The following is a 27521-nucleotide window of genomic DNA, read 5'->3' on the forward strand; positions in this document are numbered from 1 at the left end:
AATCGGATAAATAAAGAACCGTATTATGTGCCATATTCACAGCTCTGTTCTTACATAGTGACAGATCTCATGATTCAAAGCAAGACAAACTGAGTGACTAACCAGTATGGTGTTCCAATGAAAGAGTCTCTTCTCTGTAGGGTCTTTGTATTCTTTGCAGACACTCCAAAGTCAGCTGAGAAGAGACATTGATCATATTAGAGACATACAGTATGGCTGACAGTAATATGGAATAGACCTGATTTAAATACTTACGTCTCACAATGTTTCTGTTTTGTACGCCACACAAACAGCCATAAAGAGTCAATTTAATGTTTCACAGCAAAACGAAATTTAAATATATAATGTATTATATTATAAAATTTGAATTTTATAATTATATATAAAACTATAAAATTACAATTTTATAAATATATTTAGTAGGGATGCACCAATACCATTTTTTAAGGACCGAGTAACAATATTTTTTTTCTGGTACTCGCCGATACTGATGCCTATACATTTATAAATTTTTATTTTTTTTAGTTTTCCCAAGCATAAAAGAGTGAGACTAATGAATGTAGGACAGTTTCTTTATTATTACTCCAATGAAAATAGTAATAATTTTTATGTGTAATTCATATAATTTTTTATAATTTTTATTTTTATTTAACATCAAGTCATCATTAAAGGGTTAGTTCACCCAAAAATTAAAATGATGTAATTAATGACTCACCCTCAATTCGTTCCAAACCCGTTAGACCTCTGTTCATCTTCGGAACACAGTTTAAGGTATTTTAGATTTAGTCCGAGAGCTTTCTGTCCCTCCGTTGTAAATTCGTTAGTAAGGTCTGATCGCGCTCTGACAGCGGCAGTGATGTCTCGCTCTCATTGAAGTATATGCGCGAGACATCACTGCCGCTGTCAGAGCGCGATCAGACCTCACTAAGCGAATGCTGAACACAGTTGGACATTGTGGTGTATTAGAGTTAAAAAATGATATAAATACTGTTTCATGTCTTAGGACATCAGTGTGTCGTCACGAGCTGCAGGGTTTAATTTGGATTTGTCTATGCAAGTTTTATTTACTCTTATAGTAGAAGTTCCCATCGACTAGCATTATTTGACTGACAGACGGCAACGGTTGGAGTTAAAAATCATCATTTGTGTTCTACTGAAGAAACAAAGTCACCTACATCTTGGATGCGCTGGGGGTAAGCAGATAAACATCCAATTTTCATTTTTGGGTGAACTATCCCTTTAACATCTTTTGTTGTTTAATTAACATTAATGACAGACAAATATTTAATTAGGCTACTGTCAGAATCCATGGATGTAATACTGACACATATCCTGTCTTCACCCACCTGTTGACGTCCACGTAAGCCATAACAGACTATATTTACGCGAAATACTCCACACGATGGACATTTTGACAACTATTTGTGCATTTGACCATTCAGGTCCAATAAGAAGCGATCGCACACTGTCTGAGAGAACTGGGATCAAGCGCAAGAAAGAGAGCGCGCTTCTGGTCTGTGTCACTCAGCGTGATTTGCATGCAGTTCACAATGTGTGGGTTGTCATCATTAATTTTGAAGTATTTCCATACCCCTGAGGCTGACATTGTTTCTGCTGCCGCCGCCAGAGTCTCTGTGCACGGAAAATTCTGTCAGTTACGTTACATGAGGTATCGGTCTTTGGTATCGGGGGTATTTTTATGAGCACGAGTACAAGTACAAGAGCTTGGTATCGGGCTCGATACCGATACTGGTATCGGTGCATCCCTAATATTTAGTATTATTATATAAATATGTATTTACTATTTATTATATATTTTTTGTTAATTTTACTCATAGATGGTAAAATAGGCACTGATAGCCAGTGATATTTTAGTATCATTTATATAATATTATAGTATTCATTAATATTTTTAATTAGCATTTTTTATATATTTTTTTTTTCAGTTTTCTTAAAATTTTAAATACATTGTTTTGTGTTTTGCTGTTATGTGCATATGTCCTTTTTATTAGTTTTTAAAAAATATTTCTATTTCTTTTTCATTTTAGTACTTCAATTTAAACTTATGTTATTTTAACTTGTTTCTAATTTTCATTTAAGTTTTATTAAGTTTAAATTCATAATTTAATAATATTTTATTTCAGCTTTCTTTCATTTAACAAAAATGTTTTTTTTTTTTTTTTTTTATATAGTTTTAGTTTTATTTAAGAATAACAACACTTGCTTCTTTTTAAGGCTGTCATTTGTCCCTCAGGTACTAGTCAGTATTTGAGCACATTTCATAAAGCTATTACCCAATTTGACGTCTCCATCCGAGGTAAAGAGAATATTTCCAGCCTTCAGGTCCCGGTGTATAATCTTATTCTCATGGAGGTAAGCCAGCGCCTCCAGCGTCTGTTTACACACAACCCGGATCTGAGGCTCTGTCAGTGGCCGCTCCAGCTCTGCAGACACACACATACACATGCAAAATGGCTGTAAACAGAGTCACTGCTAAGCAAGCACACTTTATAAGATCTTTTTTATTTGCTCTGATGTGCATTCAAGTTAAACTAGACAAATAAACTACAATGTAACAGTGACAAAGGGCTATGGCTTTTATTAATAGACTTGTTCTCTGTTGTTGTTCTTGGCTAAGTAGTGCACACTGTTTTCTTGTAAATGCAAGCAATGTGAACTGCCTTTATTTCAGCAGCACTGCTGGGATAGGCCTTTACAGAACAGACAGAAGGCAACAGAGGGAGTTATAACAGCACAAACAGTGAGTCAACAAAAGCATTTCCATCATAAGAACACCTCCTCACCCCAACACCTCCCACCAGCAACACCTCTCTTACATGCTAAATGTAGAAGTAGCCAGATTTTCATTACAGAAGACTAATAGTCATAAGGAGGAGATGTTTACAACTGCAAAATGTTTTTTTTCCATCAGCTACAGTGACAAGATTTGTGATTGGAAACAGCTTTTGTAAATGGTACAGACAACACTGTAGAAAAAGAGGGGAAATGGGACCATTTGTTTATGGGACATTTAAGAATTGTTTCTGGCTGAATTAATACCACTGGGAGCCATGAAAAATTTGTAAAGTCTACTTGAATTTGCTGACATGGCATGTCACAGAAAAGGTCTGATCCGTGTGGGGACATTACAACAACACTTCCAACCAACACAGAAAAAGGCTGAGTAGCTTTAAAAAGAGCCTAACCAGTCCTTAAAAAAACTGACGTTGATAATTATATGGTCCAATCCAGTGGCAAAAATGAGCACAGCATGCTGGTGTGCCAGTGAGGTCTGGAGGAATGGAATATCATCACACAGTAGAACAGACTCAGACAACCACAGAGCCTTCTATTACCTTACATTAAACAAAGACCATGCAACTTACCCAACATCACAGCATCTACAGCTCCTCCGGCACAAAACTCAATGAGAATCTAAAGAAGGGGGAGAAAGAAAGAGATCCAAAAGATGAAGGAACTAAGAATGACACTGATTCTACAGTTTGCAATGTAGTAGGGCTGGAAGATTAATCGAAAAGCAATCGAAACAGAAATTCTGAACCTCTAACCGACGTAATTTTCCCATGTCGATTATTTAGTTTTTTTTAATGGTTATTTCGTTTTTTTAATCCTGTGAATACTTCCCACTTAAAAACATACTACCGCGTGTGTAGCCACGTGACTCCGCCCCGTCCAGTCAGCACGCAGGTGAATGCAGAGTCAACACAGAGACGGCGCGTGAGTGGTGAGCCTTGCGTCTTCACTAAACTTTGTCAGTTGTAACGTTGTGTGTTTTAAGGTTTGCCAGTTTGGACATTCAAGCGATTTAGACGATCGGATGTGTATTATTATGTTGAGCTACCATGCTCGCGCAACTGCATTGTGGCAGGAACAATCATACAAACAGTACAAAACGTGAAGTTCACGCGCACTGAGAAGGAGCAGAAGCTAACGTTTGTTGTCAGCGCTGTCCTGTGATTTATCACTAAAGTAGCTTAGAAACTCAAAAGTTATTATAGCATATATTTTTCTGCTTTTGAAGTAGCTATTTACAACCCACAGCTTCACAATTAATAGAGACGGTGTAACGTCTGGACCAATCAGCCACACAATTATTCATTGTATTTAATGAATTACCCATAAACTCACTCTCCCTATCAAAGTTCTCTGAACTCATCCCCCTAAAACTGTAACCAGCATCCCAATGTTGCTAGCACACAGGCCAACCTAGGTGTCCTGTTACAGTTATATGGTACTTTTATGATCCAGAAGAATTCTGGAGAGACTAGTAAACTCTCTTAATCCTATGTATTCTCTATATAACCACTTGGGAAATGTATAAACATGTATCCAAGTTTCCCATCTCATGACTTTCCTTTTATAGGCTTTATTCTATGTATTAATTCTCTCTTTTGAACTATTTTGGTATTAATGTTCCATAGTTGCAAATGTATAGTTAACTGAGATCACATTGGCAGCATGCTTGGTATCTACGGACTCCAACTTTCATTTCCTATTTGGTAATTTATGTCACATGTTACTAACTCTGTGACACATTAGTATTATAAGAATCTAGAAGGTTATTCTCTCATTCATCCAATCCAGTGTCTTATGCTAATATCTTGCTACAGAACAAAGACTCGTAAAACTTCCCTCTGAAAGGGGAACTCCTTATTGGCTCAGACACCTCAAGAGGGTGTGACATCTTCACCCTTTATATTCACTGATCACAAGGAACCCCCTCTCTTCCTGCTCTTCCTCCTCTTCTTCTCTTTTACTGATGAATGCTGACGTCAAGATGATGCTTTAAGAAGCTAGAAGCTTCTAAGGAACCCCAAGCTTGTGCCAGGCCTCGGCCTAGACCTTCCATTCACCAAAGATCCTCTGAATCCAGACGGTTCTCTTTCGTCAAGAAAATATCAGCAAAGATTCAACAGGAGCCTCCACAAATTGCATCAGGACAGTTTTAATTCAACTTGGAGAGACATGCAAGTATCAAACTTAGTCTCATTATCGGATACATTGAGTATCCTTACCCCTTTTAAAGAAGGGCCTGTTAAAACTAAACTGATGGTTTGCTCAAGGCTGTTGATCTGCTGAATGTCCAACAATGCTGTAACTTCTTGCTTCCTGTACTCTGCTTTCTCTCTCTCTCTTGGTAAACTGTATGCATGTATGTGTGTGAATGTTAGAGTAGTTTAAGTGTTTAGTCTAGTTAATAAAGTCTTGTTCATGTCACACGTAAGGTTGTCCGTGTTTTGCGCTCATGTACGGGAGTCCCTATTCATGTCGGTCCTGACTACAGGCTTTTAGTAGAATAAGATTGTTATTTCCTATAACCTGGAAATGAACATTTCTTAGGTAATAAACAATTAACACTGTGTGTTCATTGAACAACAGGTTAATTGATTGTAATATTAATTTTATTACATTAAGTTAATTTTATTGACTGATTAAAATATTAATAATTAATTATAACTAGTTATGATTAATTATTCATATTTATTTTGAGCTAATTTGCTACAAATGGTGGAGAATGCGGGCATGAATAAACAAAGATTATGAGCTTAAACCACTGTCAATTTAAAAGTGTGCATTTGATAATTCCAGTCAGAATATGTCAGACGATGCGCATTTTGGTCACTAATTGCTGGCTTGTTAGATGCTGATAAAGTGATGGCTTGAATTGACATCTCTACTGTAACTGAAAGAGTCTACTCTTGACACATTTTAGCATATGTTCAAATGGTATCAGTGTAAAGTTAATCTGATTTTAGCGAAGAAATCCTAATCTCAGTATTAGAGCGTAAGCCTGTGTTGACGAAGGAATCTCAGCTCAGCGGCATGTAAACTGTACCAGAATTGATTATTCTGCTTTGGTTGGAGAAATACCAATTGCAGTATTGCTTAACCTGTTTCTGATGAATGAATCTCAGTACAGTGTTATATAAATGTAGATTTGGGTAATGCTCCCCTGTTATAGTTAAGATTGATGTCATTCATCTAAACTTTGCCTGCACCTACAAGCATAGCTATCTTTTGACCAAAACTGTGTTTCACTCGCTGAAAGGAATATCAGTATTCATGCACAAGACGGACTTAACTATATATGCTTAAACAAGCTTTGACTTACAAAGCAAACTGTGTAATTACCCTTTAAACAAGTACAAGACGTTGTTTAAAGTAGAGAGAAGAGTTTACATGAGTAAAATTTGCAAATGCCAAAACATATTTGCATTTTACTGAATGTAATATCAAGTTTTTGAAAATCTGAAAGTATAAGCGTCACATTTTAACTCTATACGTAACTTGTTTGAAATGAGCAGACAGTCTCAATAAACTGTTTGAATTGCCCAAATGTGCATTGGTTCCCATGACAACGACTTGTCACAGGAAGTGCTAACTCATCACCCTGTGATGCCATATTGTAAACAAACCAGGCTAGGTGGCTAAGCTAACCTCACCTAGCAGCCCTGCACCTCAGGCTAAGCTAACTAATAGCTTCTACAGTTAGTGGTTAGCATCATTTACGTGAAGCCTTTAACTATAGCTTGTGTGTATGCAGTGTGAACTGATCTAAACCAATTTCCTTAACCACATTCCTGGTTTTCTGATTTCTTTCTTTCCTTACCTTTAATTCTTCTCAGCTAATTTCACCTGCACTTAGGTGCATTTCTCCCTGAACACTGTTCAGCTAAATCTGCAGTTACTAGGGTGATTAAATCTAAATTTAATTACATGTAAACTGTTTAACTAAAGAAGAATTCTAGGATTTATTGAGATATTTCAATAACACGTTGACTAAACTTCTGGGAGGGACACACACATGGTGTGGTCCTGAACACGCTGCAGCTGTGACCAACTATAGAGTGATTTCCAAAGCTAATCTAATTGTTAATCACTAGTGCTATTGACTATTCCCAATACCAGGTCATTCTGCTGTTTTAATCACTTCTTTAAATATTTTATTGATTTTAATTATAATAGCAGTCAGCTATTTGTTTTTACTAGTATTTCTTTCATCTATGTGATTTATTTACATTTTCCTGTTTAGTCTTGTGTGGTTTAATTTCCCAATATAACCACAAGCAACTAGACATACTCTCCTTCTTGATTTTGTTTATTTACAACAGTTGCTTCAATTTTATGAGCCAGTTACAAAGGAATCCGAATGATTGCTATGGCATAATTTTGAGCACCACTAATAAGCACAATCTAATAGGAAAGCTCTCCTCTTCCTCTCTCTTTCTCTTTTCCATTTGTTCGGAGGTCAAGCCTGTTGTGAGCCATCAGTAAGAAATACTAAGAAATAATCTGACCACAAGAACCATCTTAAGTCATTTATTAAAGCTAGCTGTATTTTATACACCTGGCTGCTCACTGTGCCTTTAGCCCTAAATTCTGTTTGATCTTGCAGTAGTCTCTTGCCCTTACTCTCACCACAAGCGTGCCTAAATGTTGCAGATGCTCAGCCTAACTGCCCAGATGGCAGACCAAAAGGACTGGCTATGTGTCGTGAGGAACACCCTCCTAACCAGTGCCGCTGAGCAATTACGGCACCAGAGCCAAAAGCAACTGGACAAAGATGGAAGAGAAGTAAAGGCAGATGACTCCAGTCAGATCATTGTGATCACACCTCTGGTTTAAGTCAACTTTTTCTTGGCCCACATCCTTGCTGTTTTGAAACAGGAGGTGGACAACCTCAAACTCCAGGTCACAGAGACTCACAAGGAGCTGATGCATGCTAAAAGCCACATAGACCAGCTAGAGATGGAGGCTCGGGACAGACACAAGGACCTGACAGAATAGAGACACAGAAGAAAAGAGAACTGAGACTCTCTTACCTGCAGCAAACAGAACCACTGCAGGAGAAACGTCTCACTTCACCGCATGGAGTCAGCAGAAGAACCTCCCCCAGCCAAGCACAGAGGTACAGAGGGGGAGGCCAAAGCCTTCTGCTTGACACCTTATCAGCCATTTTCCTGAAATCCTCTGCAGCTGCAGAAGGAGAAGGATTAATTCAGACAGACCCAGGTACCAGACCTACCACAGGGAGAAGCCAGGGATGGGAGCATCCTCTCCCTGCAGACACAGCAGGATCTCCAACAGCAGGCAGCCCAAGGACGACTGGACACGCCTGCATCGGACCTGCAGGAGCTTCTAACGCTAGTAAGATAGCTCCTTGAACAGTTCTTACCTGAGGAGTACTCAGCAGTATAAGCTTCTGACCACTCACACAACACCAGCTCAGAGACCTGAGCTTGTCTACTGTCTACATCAACCGCAATGGAACGACCACCACTCCAGGAGACACATACAACCAGAGCCCATCACAGCCTTCCAGCCTTGTGTGCCAGTGGTGTGTCTGATCTTTCTACACCTTCAACGTCGCTCGCTGGTGTCCATAGAAAGAACAACAACGACCGAAAGGGGGGATGTAACGTCTGGACCAATCAGCCACACAATTATTCATTGTATTTAATGAATTACCCATAAACTCACTCTCCCTATCAAAGTTCTCTGAACTCATCCCCCTAAAACAGTAACCAGCATCCCCAGGTTGCAGCACAGGCCAACCTAGGTGTCCTGTTACAGTTATATGGTACTTTTATGATCCAGAAGAATTCTGGAGAGACTAGTAAACTCTCTTAATCCTATGTATTCTCTATATAACCACTTGGGAAATGTATAAACATGTATCCAAGTTTCCCATCTCATGACTTTCCTTTTATAGGCTTTATTCTATGTATTAATTCTCTCTTTTGAACTATTTTGGTATTAATGTTCCATAGTTGCAAATGTATAGTTAACTGAGATCACATTGGCAGCATGCTTGGTATCTACGGACTCCAACTTTCATTTCCTATTTGGTAATTTATGTCACATGTTACTAACTCTGTGACACATTAGTATTATAAGAATCTAGAAGGTTATTCTCTCATTCATCCAATCCAGTGTCTTATGCTAATATCTTGCTACAGAACAAAGACTCGTAAAACTTCCCTCTGAAAGGGGAACTCCTTATTGGCTCAGACACCTCAAGAGGGTGTGACATCTTCACCCTTTATATTCACTGATCACAAGGAACCCCCTCTCTTCCTGCTCTTCCTCCTCTTCTTCTCTTTTACTGATGAATGCTGACGTCAAGATGATGCTTTAAGAAGCTAGAAGCTTCTAAGGAACCCCAAGCTTGTGCCAGGCCTCGGCCTAGACCTTCCATTCACCAAAGATCCTCTGAATCCAGCCGGTTCTCTTTCGTCAAGAAAATATCAGCAAAGATTCAACAGGAGCCTCCACAAATTGCATCAGGACAGTTTTAATTCAACTTGGAGAGACATGCAAGTATCAAACTTAGTCTCATTATCGGATACATTGAGTATCCTTACCCCTTTTAAAGAAGGGCCTGTTAAAACTAAACTGATGGTTTGCTCAAGGCTGTTGATCTGCTGAATGTCCAACAATGCTGTAACTTCTTGCTTCCTGTACTCTGCTTTCTCTCTCTCTCTTGGTAAACTGTATGCATGTATGTGTGTGAATGTTAGAGTAGTTTAAGTGTTTAGTCTAGTTAATAAAGTCTTGTTCATGTCACACGTAAGGTTGTCCGTGTTTTGCGCTCATGTACGGGAGTCCCTATTCATGTCGGTCCTGACTACAGGCTTTTAGTAGAATAAGATTGTTATTTCCTATAACCTGGAAATGAACATTTCTTAGGTAATAAACAATTAACACTGTGTGTTCATTGAACAACAGGTTAATTGATTGTAATATTAATTTTATTACATTAAGTTAATTTTATTGACTGATTAAAATATTAATAATTAATTATAACTAGTTATGATTAATTATTCATATTTATTTTGAGCTAATTTGCTACAACGGTATGACTAATTCACACACGCAATCGCTCTGGTTACGTACTGATACTGTGCTAATTTATCTGTATCGAGCAGAAATCTGTAAGAATTGTTACGAACCAGATAGATAAAATGTTACGAACCAGTTAAATAAAATAACTGCTGAAAGTGAGCTGATATGTCAGATCACTCTTTCAATAGGAAAAAATATCCCACCTTTAACTGTCAATCATATTTATAGTACAAACCTTGTTAGTGAACTATGAGGGCAAAAAAAACAAACAAACAAACAAAATAATCATATAATAATCAAATGTTAATTAATCGAGGTTTTGATTTTAGGCCATAATCGTCCAGCCCTACAATGTAGTGTTTGTTTCATCTCCATAACATGCACAAAACAGGGAGGAAGAAGGCATGACGATTATTATCACTGTACACTGACTATAACAGTTTATCAAAACACAAAATAAAATAAATAAATAAACAAACAAACACTAGGATGATTGAAAACATGATTCAAAACAGTAAAACAAACTTACTGTAATTAAACAGAAAGCCAGACTTCTAAATTATGATTGGATAAGTCATGGTAAAAGAGCCTATATACACTACCGTTCAAAAGTTTGGAGTCATTTATTACACTTAATTTAGCAAGGACACATGAAATTAATCAAATGTTGCAGTACAGGCATTTATAATGTTACAGAAGATTTCTATTTCGAATAAATGCTGTACTTTTGAACTTTCTATTCATCAAAGAATCCTGAAAGAAAGTATCATAGTTTCAACAAAAATATTAATAATTGGTTTCTATTCAAAGCACTGATGACTTCCCTTTTAAACCTGTTCAGAGGTCTTTGTTAATGCCCCACTCAGGTATCTTTAGAAGGGCTATGATGAGATGAGAACATTTTGTAAAATTGCTAACCTAATTTCTAGTTTTATTAGGTTACTCAAGCATTCACTTATTTTTTGGTATACTGGATAATGGGAAGTTGGGAACCAACAGCAGTGCAGTCATAAATGAAACCTAAGCCTCTGAGTGAAATAATAAAAGCATTATGTAAGCGAACACCATCCTAATACATGGACCACAGCAACTGGTCTTTAATACACCCCCTAATGTAACAGGTGCTGCACAAAAATCAATACAACCCCAATATTATGCTATTACTCATGAGAGGAGAGAAATGCATAGTAACATGCAACCTCATCACAAAGCAAGTTTATTGGGCACACTTCTTCACTAAAACGTCAGTTCTTAAATACAATGTTTACTCATGAAATGCCAGCTGCATCTGAATTAACTATGAACACTGACAGGAGGCTGGAGAGTTATGTAACATTACATGACAACCAATTGACTGCTGTGCAGATTTTAGTCAGCTTTCTATGAATATTTTACACAGCTCTGACACTGAGTGTAGGAATGATCTCTCTACGCATTAAGAAGCATGCATGTGCTGCTATGAGCTGTGCATTCATATCTCTTGATTAGCAGCCAGGCTAAGCAGACTGGACTTGCATCTAATTAATTCATGAGCACTTTCTCTGGTCATTTGAAATAGGCCATTATCCTTCTATACATGCCAACCGCAGAGGGGAGGATCATATGAAACCATCCTGCAGTAATTATCCTGGGAGCTCTATAGTAGAAAAATAGGATCCACTGACACAGGGATGAATAGAGAGGGATAATTGTGGACTAATATGGAGCTGTTCGTGTTCGGCCCTTGATATTGTCATTATTCACTATTAAATTATCAAAAAATGAAATGAGCAAGTTTTTTGAATTGTTAATGAAATCCTGTGATGCATTTTTGGGTGTTATGCAGTTATGCAGGCACATGCAATTACAAAATGTTTACAAAGCCCAGAATGAACATTATGCTTTTTTAATAGCCTTGAAATACGTGAGAAAAACACAGCAAGATCCAGTTTGGTTTGTATACAAACACTTCTTAACCAACAGCACAGTGCTACTCTTTGATGAGCAAGGCGAGAGTGAAGTGTGCTCTCACTCCTACTCCTCCTACAGAGGTCAATGTCTCTGTGTGTGTGTCTATGTGTGTGTCTGGCTGCAGTACAGCTGAAGTAACCAAACCCCTCGTGAGAAGAGTCACTCACCCATAGTTTGCTCTCATAATAGAAAGCATCCAGCAGTTTGACTATGTAGTGATGGTCACAGGAGGCAAGGATTTCAATCTCCACCATGTAGTCCTCTAGCTCCTCTTCTGTTTTGGTATCGATCACTTTAGCTGCAGCCAGAATCCCGGTCTCTTTATTCTGAGCCTGTGATAAAAGCAAACAGCGGGAAACATTCAACAGGTAGCACAGGCATACGACGGCTTCTATGATGCTGTACAGGCCTGGTATTCAAACAGCAGCTCACAAGCCTCATGCAGCACTGAGCTCATCTGAGCTGAAATAACTGTCAGTTTTCGTTTTGACACATCTATGATGCACCTCTACTCTGAGCACAGACAACCAGTCAGATACAATCAATACCTAGAAGCTCAATTGACCCTTCGCCCCCCTGAGTTACTGTTGCTTTGTCCGACAAGCCATGGTGCTGTCATGCCACACAGAGGGAAAAATACATTGCGGAGCAAAGAGGACACAAACAACACGTCGACAGACAAGACAGAGCAGGTTACTTATTATTAAACAAAGTCCCAGCTTTCAAACTGTGTAGTTTTTTAAGAAATTCAAACACTAAAAACTGTTTTGTTGCTCTTTAATGTGTCGTGACCATAGTCGTGACAGATTGCTGTATTGCCTCAGCTCAAGAGGCTCGTAAACCGATCATCTCTTCTAGGGCTATTGTCATTGTCATTGTCATTGTCTATTGTCATGCGTGTCTCATCAGTAAAGCCGGTTCTGTGATTAGCGGTAAATGTCCATCACCTGTTTTCAAATGGAGCGGCACTTAATATACAGGCGATTCATCTGCGATTATAAATGCGATATTGCGTAGCTTGTCCGCGAACTACGGCTGCTCCATTTGAAAACAGGTGATGGACATTCACCGCTAATCACAGAGCCGGCTTTACTGATGAGACACGCATGACAATCTCATGCGATTAATCGTGCAGCCCTAATCTCTTCCTACGAGTCCATTTACAGCATCAAATAAACATGAATGAACATGAGAATCAATGTTGTTTCAAACGCGGAAAGATGTCAATATACACAATTTTTCAAGTTTAACTCCACCGAGGTTAATCTTCTAACTCCTGACTGCTTTGTCGGACAAAATGGCAGATTCGGCATTCTGATTGGTTAGATCACTTGTCAATCAAACTCCCGGCGAAGGGTCAATCTCGCTAGTCTCAGCCTCAGACGTCATGCACACGAACTGCCCAGACTCTATTTGCTAAACTTTTGATGCATATGGCAGACTTATAAAGAAATGCTTTCACAAAGTCATAAGTCTAAATCTGATTTGTTAAATTCTACTTTCCGGGAGCCTAGCGTGTGGCCGTCTTTAATGTCCGCCAGGAAACTAATCAGTTTTTTCGAAGACAGTGACAATGAGCACTCCACATGAGCTACTAAATGCTGGGTTTCAACAGTTGTGAAGGTGAAGTTCAAATCTTTTGAAATCCAGTGTTTAGTTGCTCATTTTAAGCAGGTTAGAAACATTAAAAGATATTTAAGAGTTTTTTTAATTATTTTTTTTAATTCATCTTTGAAAATAATTGGTGCTTATTACTTTTAAATGGATAAAAACTCAGAGAACAAACTCTACATGAATCTCAAACTGATATTTATTAATGCAGATTGCTGCACTACTATTTGCAATAACTTTCATGCCAATTTTGACTGAATGAATGGCATATGGTTGCATGCTGGTCTGTTATTGCTGTAACAACATTTACCCGCCCCTAAACATGACGATGAGCAAAACAAGCAAGCTTGTCAGTGAGATGGCCTCTTCCTACCTGAGTAGGTGATCCTTGGCCAATGGAAGCGGATCTTAGGCCGTCAGTCAAATGTTAGACTGGCTATGCAAGACTACACTTTCACTAACACACAGAAGGGAAAGTGAAGATGATGATGATAACTGAACATTTTGAAGTGGAAACTTTATTTCACATTAAGTAGCCTGTAAAATTCTCGATTCTGGTGGAAAAATCTAACATAGAAACAACAGCATTTATCTTCAGTGCAGCTTCAGAGAAAGTTTTTTAAAAAACAAAATACACTATTAACTTGACTTCTGAACTGTCTGATATGTGCAGTTTTGTACTAAATGTTCACTCCTTTATTATGGTATGCATTATTTTAATGGTATGAGTACCACTATGTGGTAAAAAGAATATCAGATGAAACTATTGATAAAAAGAAGGAACTTTTGTGTAGAACCTGTAAAATGGCTGAACGAGAAACAAATTCCTGAATGTACCCTGAGATTAGTCTATTGCCTTTGACCTACTTCATTACAAAAGCACTTGTTCACAGCTTTACTCCAAAAGGAGACACATTCAGAATGAAACCTATAACCATCAAAGCACATTGGCCTTGCTAACTAACTCATTTATAAGCCAACAGACGTCACGTTTGTAACTCTATTGTGAAATTCTGGAATACTTAACATGAGATATGTATATCTACGATAAAAAAACAGAAATACCTTGTAAAAGATTAGCCCCTCCCTGTAACCTGCAACTGATACATAAGCAACAGCAAAAAAGCAGAAGAGAAAGGAAAAAAAAAAAAAAAAACGGAAACATGACAGGGTTAGCTCATCTAAAAGGCGTGCCAGAGGCTGTTTGAGGAAATACATATCTCCATTAGGCTTTGAGGTCATCCCTACAAGCTACAATACAAAAATTAAAGTCCAGTCCAGTTGTATTAAGGGTTTGCATTAGCTAACAGTTCCAGACTATTCTATTCAAAGCAGAAGTGACTAATGCCGGGCGTTACACGTTATTCCATTCAAACTTTTCCATCTATGCCAAGGAGCACAGTTTCTATTCTGAGATCAACCTCTGAGTGTTTACAGCTACCCAAAAACAGATGAGCAGACAGAGAAAGGAAAGAGCCAAGTGTCTATGAAATGTGTGAGTGGATCAGAGTTTATTGTAACAGAAAGTCTCTCTCAATTTCACTTGTACTGCTTCACGCCTGTTTCTACCCTCAGACCGACAGGAAATTAACACAACCTCTGCATATCTAAAACAACCATGCTAGAGAGAGAGCAGGGTTCATTTGGTTTCCATTATTGTTCTACAGAACCAGCGAGTCTGGGCGGGTCACACTTCTTACAGTTCATCAGAAGAGGAAATAATTATCCTAACTGTATTGTACTAGTACTGATAAAGATCAATGGCAGACCTATCTCAGTGCTCAAAGAAAGACAACAGACTGATCAATAAACCCGAAAAGCAAATTCAGATCATTACGCCAGAAAAGCAAAGTTTAAAATCGTAATTAAAATGTAAGTCACAAGAGATCTTTTCTTACATTTCGCAACGTACATCGAAGTATAACGGATTATCCAAAAATAAAAATGTGGGTGGGGACTTGGTTCTATCAATCAGCTGTTGATTGGATTTTGAGAGTCCTGCATATGTCACCAGACAGTTTTACTAAACATTCTGAGGCAAAGTTTAAGGAAAAATTAAACAAATTGTTGACAATAAGTTCTATAACATGTATTGACAAAATGCATATGGGAAATGTCATTTCATGCTGACTTTAAGTTAAAAAATCAGTTCACATCTCAGAAATCTACATACTATACTTGTCAAGGAAAACATGTAGAACAGGGCTTGATTATATTTATCTGGAAATGACTGAACAGTGGGTGTTATCAGAAAGGAGCCATATCAAATTTGCTAAATAAAAAAAAAACAATGCCTGAATCACATTATTCAACATCCAGTAAGGCATAAGTGATGTTACTGGACAAGCAAAATTGTTTCAGAAGAGAGTTATTACATTTTTATTAAAGATTACAAAGATAAACAATTGTTTCCCCCTTTGAAATTACATCCACTGATGAATCTTTCACTGACCAGGAATGCACATTAATTTCATGCTAACTTGTTTTGCTTTGACTCAAAATACAGTACACTGTATCTCACCTTTGGCAAGAGAAGGATTAAAAATAAAAACAGCAAAATGAAAAAGAAACAGTGGTGAACCTCTGGTAAACCACACGAGTAACAGATGTTTATCACTGTTTGTCACATCACTGCATGGCTGCTAAACTGAGGCAGGAAGATCCTGCTGATTCACCCTGTAGAATAAGATCAACTTCACCACACCTCTGCATTCATTCACACTGAGCACCATTTCCTCATTAGACCATATCAAAAATACTTATTTCAGCAGAATAAGATGGATGTCCATAAACTTGTCCATAGACATACTGATTAAATTTTGTGTCTGGTTTTGTATGAAAACCAATGCAGACTCTTGAATAACAAAGACTAGGCTAATCTGTCTGCATATTAATCCTGTCGCTAAATGATACCTCAAGATTTTTTTACTATGTCACACCCATCTTGTGGTGTCACAAACACAATGCATTCCATAAAAGGGAGCAGTATGGAAACATTCTCCAACAGATTATAGTCTGAAGCAGGCAGGGAATTACAGGAATGGTGTGAACTGAATTGTGTCAGTTTGAATTTAACCAACCAACTATAACTGGTTCTACAACACGAGCAAAACTACATTAAGTATTTAATAATGTAAAAAAGAAAATCAAATAAAACTACTTAGTAGTGTTTTACTCTCTCTTTGTCCATTTAATTCATATTCAATTGAGAATGTAAAGGTTCAATAACTCTACATTTTATGATGAAGTTGTCAAATATTTACATCCCATTCTTTACTTCTCTAATGCCCTTACAAAAGTATGCACTGGTAACAATTATTTCTGCCAAAATACAATAGTTGCTACAGTTATTCAGTCATATTAAATATAAATATGGCATCTCCATCAAATAGTGTCCCAAACTTTAAATATTATTTTTGTTACATTTCTTTTTTTCATAATCATACCAAGTGCTGCAATACTCATAACTAAAGCTTTGATGCATATAATAGTACCACTGAACTCAAATGACCTTTCGGGATTCATTTTGTCAGTCTATATGATGAGATCTGCATATGATGTTGTTTAAGAAACTGCAGACTGGAACATCAAGAAATTTGTCAAGCAGTTTTCAAGAAGGTGTCAGGGCTGGTCAGGAAACACTTTCATGATAACGCCACATGGCAATAAACCATAATAGATTATATGATCAAATCAGTTAAAGGAATAGTTCACCATTGCATTAAAGTTCTGTCATCATTTTTTTTTTCTTCTGTGGAACAAAAAAATTAGATATTAGTCAGAATGAGTCACTTTCATTGTATGGAAAATAAGATACAATTGAATGAAGAGTTACAATATGCTGTCAGTCTCTCACAACATCTCATTTTGTGTTCCACAGAAAAAAAAATGTACAAGTAGAGACATAAGACATAAATGTAAATAAATAATGGCAACATTTACATTTTGCAGTGAACTGCCCCTTTAAATGAATCAGCAGAGTCAGAGAAACAATACTAATACACTCAGGTGACAAAATCACCTACTGGATGATATTTACCTTGTAGACTTTCCCAAAGGCTCCATCCCCAAGTTCCCCCACGATCTCCCACACCTCCTCGGGGTTGAGGTCTCTGTGAACGTGCTCATACTGTTTCTTCTTCTTCTCCGTGCCCAGCTTGAATATCTTCCGAAAATTGAAAAAGGACATCTTCTAAACGCAATCTATGTGTCTATCGGTGAAAATAAAAAAAGAACTGACACGACATAAACTGTTAATACTGTGCTAAACGAATCACTTGGGGAGTTGGCTAATGGGCTAGCTGTGGATAATCGATTCCCAGCTAACTCATTTAACTGTACAGTTGCAGACAGCTCCAAGTAATCCTGTGAATGGCGGCGAAGGTACTAGTCTCTCTGAAAGTGACAGAGATCAGTCTTCATGTGGCATTTCGCGTCTCCATAACATTGAATCATCAAGGCGAGCGACTCCTTCCACCATACAGGGATGGAAAAGTAACAGTCCACTTCCTCAGCTAGCTTCACAGCGGCTACATGTGTGTAATCCTCTGTATTTACCTCACCCGTCTAATAAAAAATAAGCCTCGCAGTTAATCAAACCTCGCTTATTCAGATATGTCGTTTTAAAAAAAAACTACGGTACAGTAAAATCCATAAAGGTGGAGGAGGATATGTAGTTAGCAAACCGTAAAAATGCGGAGCGGATGCTGATGACCAAACTCCTGTCTGAGCTCAGACTACTGCTCACGGGAGGGGTGTGTGTTACAGCTCAGCCAAACACAACCGTTTCGATAAAAACCGATTAAACAAATTACACGACACCAGCAGGCCAGTCGACCCTGCTCGCGGTGTTGAGATGGATGATTCTCGCGCCTTGCTCAACGGTCAGTCGGGTCTCTCGTGACTAACTTCTCGAGGATGTTGCAGGAGGAAAAGCGCGTGCGTTTGGATAGGGAAGGCGCGTGCTCGGCAGTGGAAAGGCGCATGCGCAGTTGGTGCTGGTCGTGCAGAAGACAGTATTATTCTGACTTAAAATCAGTAAACAATAGTGGGAGGGCATTGGATTCATCGAATATTTTGAACCGCTCACCAGTAAATATATAGATAAATAAATTTAACATCAGACTCAACAACAACTGGTATTGTTCCTTCACAGAGCCACAGTTGTGGAAAAAACTATTCTTTTTGCAAAAAAAAAAAAAAAAAAATTCACTGAAGTCACGGAGTTCCAGATGCCAAAACCGAGATGCCTGCAGTACATGTAACATTCTCAATCCCAACTCTTTATTTTTATACGGTTTTGACCTCATACACAGGTGAATGCAGCGTTTTCATTTTGACTAATCTTCCACCGGTCTGCTCAATTGTTTCTCTAACTTCTTGGCTTCTTCTTAATAGTGGCACACTGACCATTAGTTTATTTTTTAAAAATATGTTTTTACTTTGTAACACTCAAGTGGTGAGAACAGGCATACTGTCCCATACACTGGATACAGTGTTACTGATTGGTTTCACAGAGGCCCAAAGTTTTCTAGTTTCACAGGGGTCTAAAAGGCCTTAACATTTTCTTGATTCTCCCTAACTATTCTATGAAAATATACCATATTTCTAATAAAATATACTATACCACACGCTTCAAAAGGGAGAAACGTCAGTGATTTTGGTTCAGTGACACTGTGCATAGACCAGGGTGTCCAAATTTGGTCCTGGAGGGCCACTGTCTTGCAGAGTTTAGCTCCAACTTACCTCAACAGACCTGCCTGGACGTTTCTAGTATGCCTAGTAAGTCACCGATTAACTGGATCAGATGTGTTTAATTGGAGTTGAAGCAGGATTAACATACAGTACTAGGACTTTATTTCTTATTTTTTTTAAGAAAAAAAATGACTTACTTATGTTGAATAAGTGGCCATACACTGACATCTATTGAGGCAAATAGGGTAATGCAGAAGTGTCACACCTGGAAATGTCACTCATGTAGCCTACTCATAAAGTTGTGGGTTTCTCTCAATGCTCTTCTGCTATTCCTGAAAATGGAGAATGTAGATCAAACAGCGGGGGACAATTTGTCTGAAACGCCCTCTATTGAAGAGTTGGAGGATATATTACATGGGGGTCAGCTTTCCTGTAACCATGTCGATGAAGTGTGGCCTAGTTTGTTTCTAGGGGACATGTAAGTGCATTTGTGTGTAACTACTTTTTTGATGTGTTGATTAAAAGAAAAGATCAGACCTTTACTATGACATTCTTTCATAAACAGGTACATGTCTCATGACAGATATGGCCTATGGAGACTGGGTATAACTCATGTTTTAAATGCTGCACATGGTAAAATGTGTTGCAAAGGAACTGATGATTTTTATGGGACAACCGTGAAGTACTATGGTGTTCCGGCCAATGATCTGCCTACATTCGATATTTCACCTTTTTTCTACCCTTCAGCACACTACATTCATGATGCTCTCAGCACAACAGGTGGTATGTAAAAACATTTAATTTCCATTTAAAAAAATAGTATGACATTTTTTTAGTCATGATCAACACTGGTTAGAGTTTTTTATATCCATTTGAATTATTAATTGATATCTAATTTGTTTTTTAGGAAAATAATTGTAAATTGTATATATAGTTAGATTCATACTGTCAGATTCATTGTATCTCTTTCCAACAGCTAAAGTGTTTGTGCATTGTGCTGTGGGAGTGAGCCGTTCAGCTGCTCTGGTCTTAGCTTACCTAATGATATATTGCAATTACTCTCTGGTGGATGCCATCTTGAAAGTGAAAGAAAGAAGATGGATCTTTCCAAACCGAGGATTTCTGAAGCAGTTGATGACGCTCGGCAATGAATTAAACTACAAGGCATAGTCAAAGTAGATTAATATTTTTAAAACAAGTATTCAGAAATCTGTAAACTCAAACATCTACAACAATAATCATCATTAACATAATAATAGTTTCTCGTATTTATAATTACAGCTTGTGTTGTTCTTCTGTTAGCTATTTGAATAAAACAAGAAAGAATTCTAAAGCATTAATTATACTATACATGGTCAATAAAGTTTTTTTTTTGTGCAATATTTAATTACTGAATATCTCCCAACATTGGGCACAAATTAAACTTCAAAGATTATTTTTTATATATATTTTATATAATCTTGAGCTGATCAGTATGCAAATGCAAAGCTGATTGCTACTCTGTTTTCCACTATGTACAATACTCCAAATGTTCACAGATGTTCTCTCAACACAATTGTCACTTATTGTCTCGTTCTCTCGTCATCGGATGAATAATCCCTCACTTGTGAAACAGATCACAATGCCTTACCATAGAAATGGAGCAAGCTAGAATGGCAATAAGAAACATAGGCTATTTGGGATTGGCGACCTAGTCGTCAAGTACGAGGTGTAAATAATAATTAACAAACCTGATCGCTTTACAATGTATTGTCAAATCAGGGGCTATTCAAGTTTTCAGTGTATTATTCCTGTCCAAAGCACTGATGTAGTACGATTACGTTATCATGTGATGCTTGTTACTTTTTTCCACACTAGTCAAGAAGGGCCAATCACAGTCATACGTGATTACTGGCGTAGTCATTTTATTCATTCATTTTATATAGACTGTCATGTTATAAGTCCATTTACATGTCAGATACCATACCTTGGAATTCATATATTTAACATGTTAAATTTTTTTCGAGTGAAAATATCTCCAGTAAGAGGAAAAACATTAGAAGATTTGAATGCGACTCAATGGAAGTTTCGACTTTCCGAGCCACCAAGCGCCCCCTGGTCATTCACACTATTTGTTGTAGGCTACGCACAGACGTCTGTCATCATCGAAGAGCTGAGATGTTCAGCGGTATCTGGTGACCGAGCAGCGTCATAAAGAGCACCTGTTTTTGTGGATCACGACGTGCCAACCCGATTATGTACACTGAGCCCCCGGGAAAACAGCAGAAACACATATTCACGGTAATAGTCTGATTTGGGTCAGTTCAGAAGAATGACAGCTCAGAAAAATAAACACGGACTTCTGGCTATTAAAGAGTTAGAGAATGTTCTGGACACATGTAAACTTGATCTAACTCCTGTCGACGAGGTCTGGCCGAACCTGTACATCGGAAATGTGTAAGTACTATAGGCTACTACATAACTGATGATGCAGTGTTGTAACAGATTAAATGCAAATGAGCTCTAATAGTAGGCAAGCTATGCCCATGTGGTTTACATTTAGTTTTATTATATTATCTATATATTTAAAAATAAGATTTTAGAATAAGCTATTCTAAAAGTGACTTAATTGTTTGAGGTTCAATCATATAAAGTGTGCATCTCTCTAGTGAAATCAGCTAATTATTTTTAAACCTTTTTTTTTATAGGGCAATTGCTCAAAATAGAAATGCTTTGAAGAAAATGGGCATCACTCATGTCTTAAATGCTGCCCATTCCAAGCAAGGCAGCATTGGGGACCAGAGTTATTATGGCAATACAATTGTATATTATGGCATCCCTGCAGAAGACTCGTCATCATTTGATCTTAGTGTGCACTTTAAACCGGCTTCTGATTTCATCCACAAAGCTTTGAGGAAGAAGAATGGTAAGTGACCTCAGTCAGTGATGCTAATGTAATGCAAAAATGCAAAACAAATCGATCAAAATGCACTGGGGAGGATTTTGAAGTCCACTTTGAAACTGTAACACTGATTTATATAAATAGTTAAAGGGATAGTTCACCCAAAAATGAAAATTTGATGTTTATCTGCTTACCCCCAGTGCATCCAAGATGTAGGTGACTTTTTTTCTTCAGTCGAACGCAAATTATGATTTTTAACTGCAACCGCTGCCGTCTGTCAGTCAAATAATAGCAGTGGATGGGAACTTCAACTATAACAGTAAATAAAACTTGCTTAGACAAATCAAAATTAAACCCTGCGGCTCGTGACGACACATTAATGTCCTAAGACACGAAACGATCTGTTTGTGCAAGAAACCGAACATTATTTATATAATTTTTACCTCTAATTTACCTCTAATACAATGTCCAACTTCGTTCAGCTTCCTGTTAGTGAGGTCAAAAAACGCGTTGTGATGACGGAAGTGATGTCTCGCCCATATACTTCAATGAGCGCGAGACATCACTTCCGTTGTCAGAGCGCGATCAGACCTCACTAGCCGGAAGCTGAACGAAGTTGGACATAGTGGTGTATTAGAGGTAAAAAACTATATAAATAATGTTCGGTTTCTCGCACAAACCGATCGTTTTGTGTCTTAGGACATCAATGTGCCGTCACGAGCCGCAGGGTTTAATTTGGATTTGTCTATGGAAGTTTTTTCGACTCTTATTGTTCAAGTTCCCAATCACTGCTATTATTTGACTGACAGACGGCAGCGGTTGCAGTTAAAAATCATAATTTGCGTTCGACTGAAGAAAAAAAGTCCTCTACATCTTGGATGCACTGGGGGTAAGCAGATAAACATCAAATTTTCATTTTTGGGTGAACTATCCCTTTAATATAGACAAGTATTTCTAAAACCTTTCCCTTTCTTAAATAACCCATGACATTAAAACTAATTTTACATACAATTTAAAACCATCCATTGTTTACTGACCCTTTTACATCATTTTGAGGACAGAAAAAGAAACTTGTTCTATTGTTGAAATACTCTGGGGGAAAAAAAGCTGTATTTCCTCTTTATCTCTTTAAATTTACTAGACAATCTAAACCTGATAAACAGCTTATCTTGATTCTAAAATAATTTATAATACAGATATTCATATTTAATGAACAAAAATGAAAAGGTTTGTTTCTGTTCTAGTATTAGCAGCTCCTTCTGACCTCCTGTCTGTCTTTTATCTGTAGGTAAGGTTCTTGTTCATTGCATCATGGGAATGAGTCGGTCTGCCACTCTGGTTCTCGCGTACCTTATGCTGCGTCAGCGTCTTACTCTCGGCACTGCAATCCAAACGGTTGTATTGCAACGTGCAGTCTATCCTAACAGGAACTTTTTGAGCCTTCTCCTGGATTTGGACATTCAGCTACAGAGAAAGCGAATGCTGTGTCCTATTCTCTGACAGAAAAACAACACAAATGTAATGAACACACAAAAGCATGTGCATTTATTTTATATAACTAAAGGGTGAAGAGGTAACAAGCACTGGTATGTTTACATTATTTATGATATATATATTGCTTAAAGGATTAGTTCACTGACAAATAAAATTTTCCTGATAATTTAGTCACCCCCATGTCATCCAAGATGTTCATGTCTTTTTTTCTTCAGACGAAAAAAATTAAGATTTTTGATTAAAACATTCCAGGATTCTTCTCCTTATAGTGGACTTCAATGGCCTCCAAACAGTTGAAGGTCAAAATTACAGCTTCATTGCAGCTTCAAAGGGCTTTAAACGATACCAGATGAGGAATAAGGGTCTTATCTAGAGAAACAATCGGTCATTTTCGAAAAAAATGTAAATGTATATGCTTTATGTAAACAAATGATCGCCTTCCAAGTGCTTCTGCCAAAACCGCATTTTCGTATTCTTCAAAAAGCTTACGCTGTACTTCCTACACCTTCCCTATTTTACTTAGGGAAAAAAATGGAACTGCCGCTGGTATCGTTTAAAGCCCTTTCAAGCTGCACTGAAAATAATCCTGGAATGTTTTCTTCAAAAAACTTAATTTCTTTTCGACTGAAGAAAGAAGGACACGGACATCTTGGATGACATGGGGGTGAGTAAATCATCAGGAAAATTTTATTTGAAAGTGGACTAATCCTTTAATAGTAAAACATGTGCCTTTCAGGTTTTGTGTATATGACATAGACCATCTTTCTACTTTTCCATACATTTACAAGGTTATTATATATAATTTGAGAATTTAGCTATAAAAACACTTTTAATATTGAATGAAAAATTCTTGACAACTGACATGTTTGCATTGTCATAGTATCATGGGTGATTTTACTGTATAATGTAGTTCTTTAATGTACCGTATAATGGTGTTTTTTTATGAAAATCTGTATGATATATTCAAGTTGCAGCTTTATGAACCACACAAGTGCCACATGCTGCTCACACAGCAAATAATATTTAACAGTGGAGTCAGTATTCAGCATAGAATACCAAATTAAGCAGTATTAAATGATTGAATTGTGGTTCATTATTCGGTTGCAGAGAAAACACTCACTGTAGCAGTATTAGCTTTTACGTTGCTTTTGGCAGCCAAATTTGGAGAAATGTACCAGCCAAGCACAACATTCTTCTGTTGACTCAATCCTAAAAGCCTTGTTTAAAATGACAGAGCAGCACACGCTGATGTGATTTTTAGTGCACCTTTTTGCTTTAATAGCAGCATAATGTGTTTCATTCAGGTCATTGATTTACAGAAGGTCCTTTGTTAACTTGGAGAACATTTACTGGTGTATAAACAGTTTTGTTAAATGCACTGTATAACTTACAACATTTATTTGCACATGAGACTCTATTGACTTGATGAATATTCAATTTGTTACACTCTTGCTTATATCTGCCTATGTTAAGTATTTTTGAAAGTGTAACTGCACTAGTGGATTCATATACAATGTTTTATGTACAGATACAAACAAGGTGCCAAAAAACTTAATTTGTATCTGTATTCATTAAATAAAATAAACATGAAAGTTTTTTGGTTTTTGCAAGTTAGGCAAACCCAATTATAGTATATTTGTGAATATTTAACTGTATACTTTATAATAATTGTGAACAACTAAATGTATTTTCCAACATTTCTTGTTTTAATATATTTCTATGCATTTATCTCACATGTTAAGTATATTAAAGGGTTAGTTCACCCAAAAATTCTGTCATTAATTACTCACCCTCATGCCGTTCCAAACCCGTAAGACCTTCATTCGTCTTCGGAACACAAATTACGATATTTTGATGAAATCCGATAGCTATCTGACCTCTCTATAGACAGCCATTTAAATACCACTTTCAAGGCCCAGAAAGCTACTAAAGACATCATTAGAGGGTTAGTTTACCCCAAAATTAAAATTCTGTCATTAATTACTCACCCTCATGTCGTTCTACACCCATAACGCACACAAATATAAAACAAAGATATTTTTGATAAAATTCGATGGCTCGTGAGGCCCGCATTAAGAGCAAGTTAATTTAGACTTTCAATCGCCCAGAAAGGTACTAAAAACATATTTAAAACAGTTCATACAGTGGTTCAAACTTAATATTATGAAATACTTTTAGTGCGGCAAAAAAACCTAAATACCAACTTTCTTCAACAATATCTAGTGATGGGCGATTTCAAAACACTGCTTCATGAAGCTTCGAAGCTTTACGAATCTTTTGTTTCAAATCAGTGGTTCGGAGCATGAATCAAACGATGTCAAACTGCCACCAAATTCATGTGATTTCAGTAAACGAGGCTTCGTTGGGTCATAATTGTTTTGGAATTTCAATGGTTCATGTGACTTTGGCAGGGCTCTGAACCACTGATTCGAAACAAAAGATTCATAAAGCTTCGAAGCTTCATGAAGCAGTGTTTTGAAATCGCCCATCATGATGAATAAAGTCGGTATTTTGTTTTTTTTGCCACACAAAAAGTATTCTCGTCACTTCATAACACTAAAGTTGAACCACTGTAGTCACATGAACTGTTTTAAATATGTTTTTAGTACCTTTAATTTGAAAGTCTAAATTAACTTGCTCTCAATGCGGGCCTCACGAGCCATCGGATTTTATCAAAAATATCTTAATATGTGTTCTGAAGATGAACGAAGGTCTTACGGGTGTGGAACGACATGAGGATGAGTAATAAATGACAGAATTTTCATTTTTGGGTGAACTAACCGTTTAACTGCAGATGTCCATTTTTAGGGTAAGGTATAACATTCCTCTCTTACATTTTTGCCTAATTTTCCCTTTGTGCTTCCGAGTGCTTCCAGTAGGGTGCAGTGCTGTACCATGAAATAGATCAAATTAAAATCTTGCTGTTTTTTAGTGTCCTCCCATAATATTTTTCTTCTTTTCATCTGATATCCTTCATATCCAAATGAACACAGGCCTCTTTTGTGAAGTTTAACCACATAAAAAAATGCTACATTGATAATTAGATTATAGATTCAAACCTGTCCTTTATCATTTGTCAATGACATTTCATCATGCAGATGTACTTTAAGGGAACCGTAACCCCACCTACCAATATTGTAATAGAACAGCATTAACCCACAGAAACCTCGAGGAGGGAAACTAATTCCCCTGGACTTGCTCTTCCTGTCGTCACCCTGACAGCGTGACCTGCAGCTGTGCAACCAGAGGAACCAGGACCCACACGAGTCCCCGGACACACATTGCTTTCAGAGAACATTCAATTAAGACACTACTTTGCTTCCTGATTAGCTGCTTGGCATACACTGTACGATGATAAATCATGGAAGCAGTTGAGAAGAGAAACAGGGAACAGACGCAAGCAGCTAGGCCAAGTGTGTGTATATATTTTCAGCTAAGCGAAGTCATCTCCTGATTTGACTGTGGAGGAACCAGAGGCACAGAGGGGGTGACGTTGATGACCACATTAGTGTCACACAAGTGCTCTGGAAAACAGATGCATCTGTACATGATTACATTGTGTCAGTGTTTTCTCAGGGAAGACTGTCAAGCCTAAGATATCACAGATAAAAAGAACAAACAAACAGATCAGCCTAGCAGCAACATATACTTTGGCTTAAACAAACTGCTTTAAAGAAACAGCAATAGAAAAGCATAGCTAAAAACATACACTGTGTAAACTTTTTTTAATGTTAAAAAGACTGCATTTTATTTATTAAAATACAGTACGATTTTGAAATATTATTACAATTTAAAATGAATTTTATTCTTGTGATGGCAAAGCAGAATTTTCATCAGCCATTACAGACCTCAGTGTTACAAGATCCTTCAGGAATCATATATATATATATATACCTTATATAAACCCTGATAATTCTTTATGGGGAAGGGGGTGCAGTTTGAAGAATAGAATGTTTAAAATAACAGCATTTATTTGAAATATATTTTTTATATATCATTGTAAACTTCTTTACTGTCACTTTTG

The 27521-nt window shown here is 37.3% G+C and overlaps 3 protein-coding genes across 5 annotated transcripts in view; 2 read left to right on the top strand and 1 right to left on the bottom strand.

Moving 5' to 3' along the window:
- Window positions 1-18376, bottom strand: part of slka (STE20-like kinase a) — a 41466-nt gene extending 23090 nt beyond the window's left edge. For 2 of the 3 annotated variants that reach the window (XM_067386242.1, XM_067386241.1), the window contains exons 1-5: window positions 17468-18376; window positions 11985-12149; window positions 3387-3435; window positions 2295-2444; window positions 103-175 (exon numbers count right to left, since the gene is read on the bottom strand). In XM_067386242.1, coding sequence (XP_067242343.1) covers window positions 103-175; window positions 2295-2444; window positions 3387-3435; window positions 11985-12149; window positions 17468-17617 — 587 coding nt within the window. In that variant the 5' untranslated portion in view covers window positions 17618-18376. The remainder of the gene's footprint in view (window positions 1-102; window positions 176-2294; window positions 2445-3386; window positions 3436-11984; window positions 12150-17467) is intronic. The other variant, XM_067386243.1, reaches the window with a different exon arrangement.
- A 1046-nt stretch (window positions 18377-19422) lies between these two features.
- Window positions 19423-20462, top strand: si:ch211-223p8.8 (dual specificity protein phosphatase 13A family protein). The gene is made up of 3 exons (XM_067386245.1): window positions 19423-19600; window positions 19688-19905; window positions 20099-20462. The coding sequence occupies exons 1-3, from the start codon at window positions 19461-19463 to the stop codon at window positions 20290-20292; spliced, it is 552 nt and encodes a 183-aa protein (XP_067242346.1). The 5' UTR covers window positions 19423-19460; the 3' UTR covers window positions 20293-20462.
- A 788-nt stretch (window positions 20463-21250) lies between these two features.
- zgc:153981 (dual specificity protein phosphatase family protein) lies at window positions 21251-25501 on the top strand. The gene is made up of 3 exons (XM_067386244.1): window positions 21251-21558; window positions 21810-22027; window positions 23292-25501. The coding sequence occupies exons 1-3, from the start codon at window positions 21434-21436 to the stop codon at window positions 23501-23503; spliced, it is 555 nt and encodes a 184-aa protein (XP_067242345.1). The 5' UTR covers window positions 21251-21433; the 3' UTR covers window positions 23504-25501.
- The last annotated feature ends 2020 nt before the right edge of the window (window positions 25502-27521 follow it).

This window comes from Chanodichthys erythropterus, chromosome 5 (genome assembly GCF_024489055.1).
Source record: "Chanodichthys erythropterus isolate Z2021 chromosome 5, ASM2448905v1, whole genome shotgun sequence".
In the NCBI taxonomy this organism is placed as follows: Eukaryota; Metazoa; Chordata; class Actinopteri; order Cypriniformes; family Xenocyprididae; genus Chanodichthys; species Chanodichthys erythropterus.

Excerpts from the sequence above, each read along its gene's own strand:
- si:ch211-223p8.8 (XM_067386245.1), top strand. The coding sequence starts at position 19,461 with ATGGAGAATGTAGATCAAACAGCGGGGGACAATTTGTCTGAAACGCCC. Across the intron at positions 19,601-19,687 it reads AGTTTGTTTCTAGGGGACAT|GTACATGTCTCATGACAGAT; the intron begins GTAAGTGCATTT and ends TTTCATAAACAG. Across the intron at positions 19,906-20,098 it reads TGCTCTCAGCACAACAGGTG|CTAAAGTGTTTGTGCATTGT; the intron begins GTATGTAAAAAC and ends TCTTTCCAACAG.
- zgc:153981 (XM_067386244.1), top strand. The coding sequence starts at position 21,434 with ATGACAGCTCAGAAAAATAAACACGGACTTCTGGCTATTAAAGAGTTA. Across the intron at positions 21,559-21,809 it reads AACCTGTACATCGGAAATGT|GGCAATTGCTCAAAATAGAA; the intron begins GTAAGTACTATA and ends TTTTTTTTATAG. Across the intron at positions 22,028-23,291 it reads AGCTTTGAGGAAGAAGAATG|GTAAGGTTCTTGTTCATTGC; the intron begins GTAAGTGACCTC and ends TTTTATCTGTAG.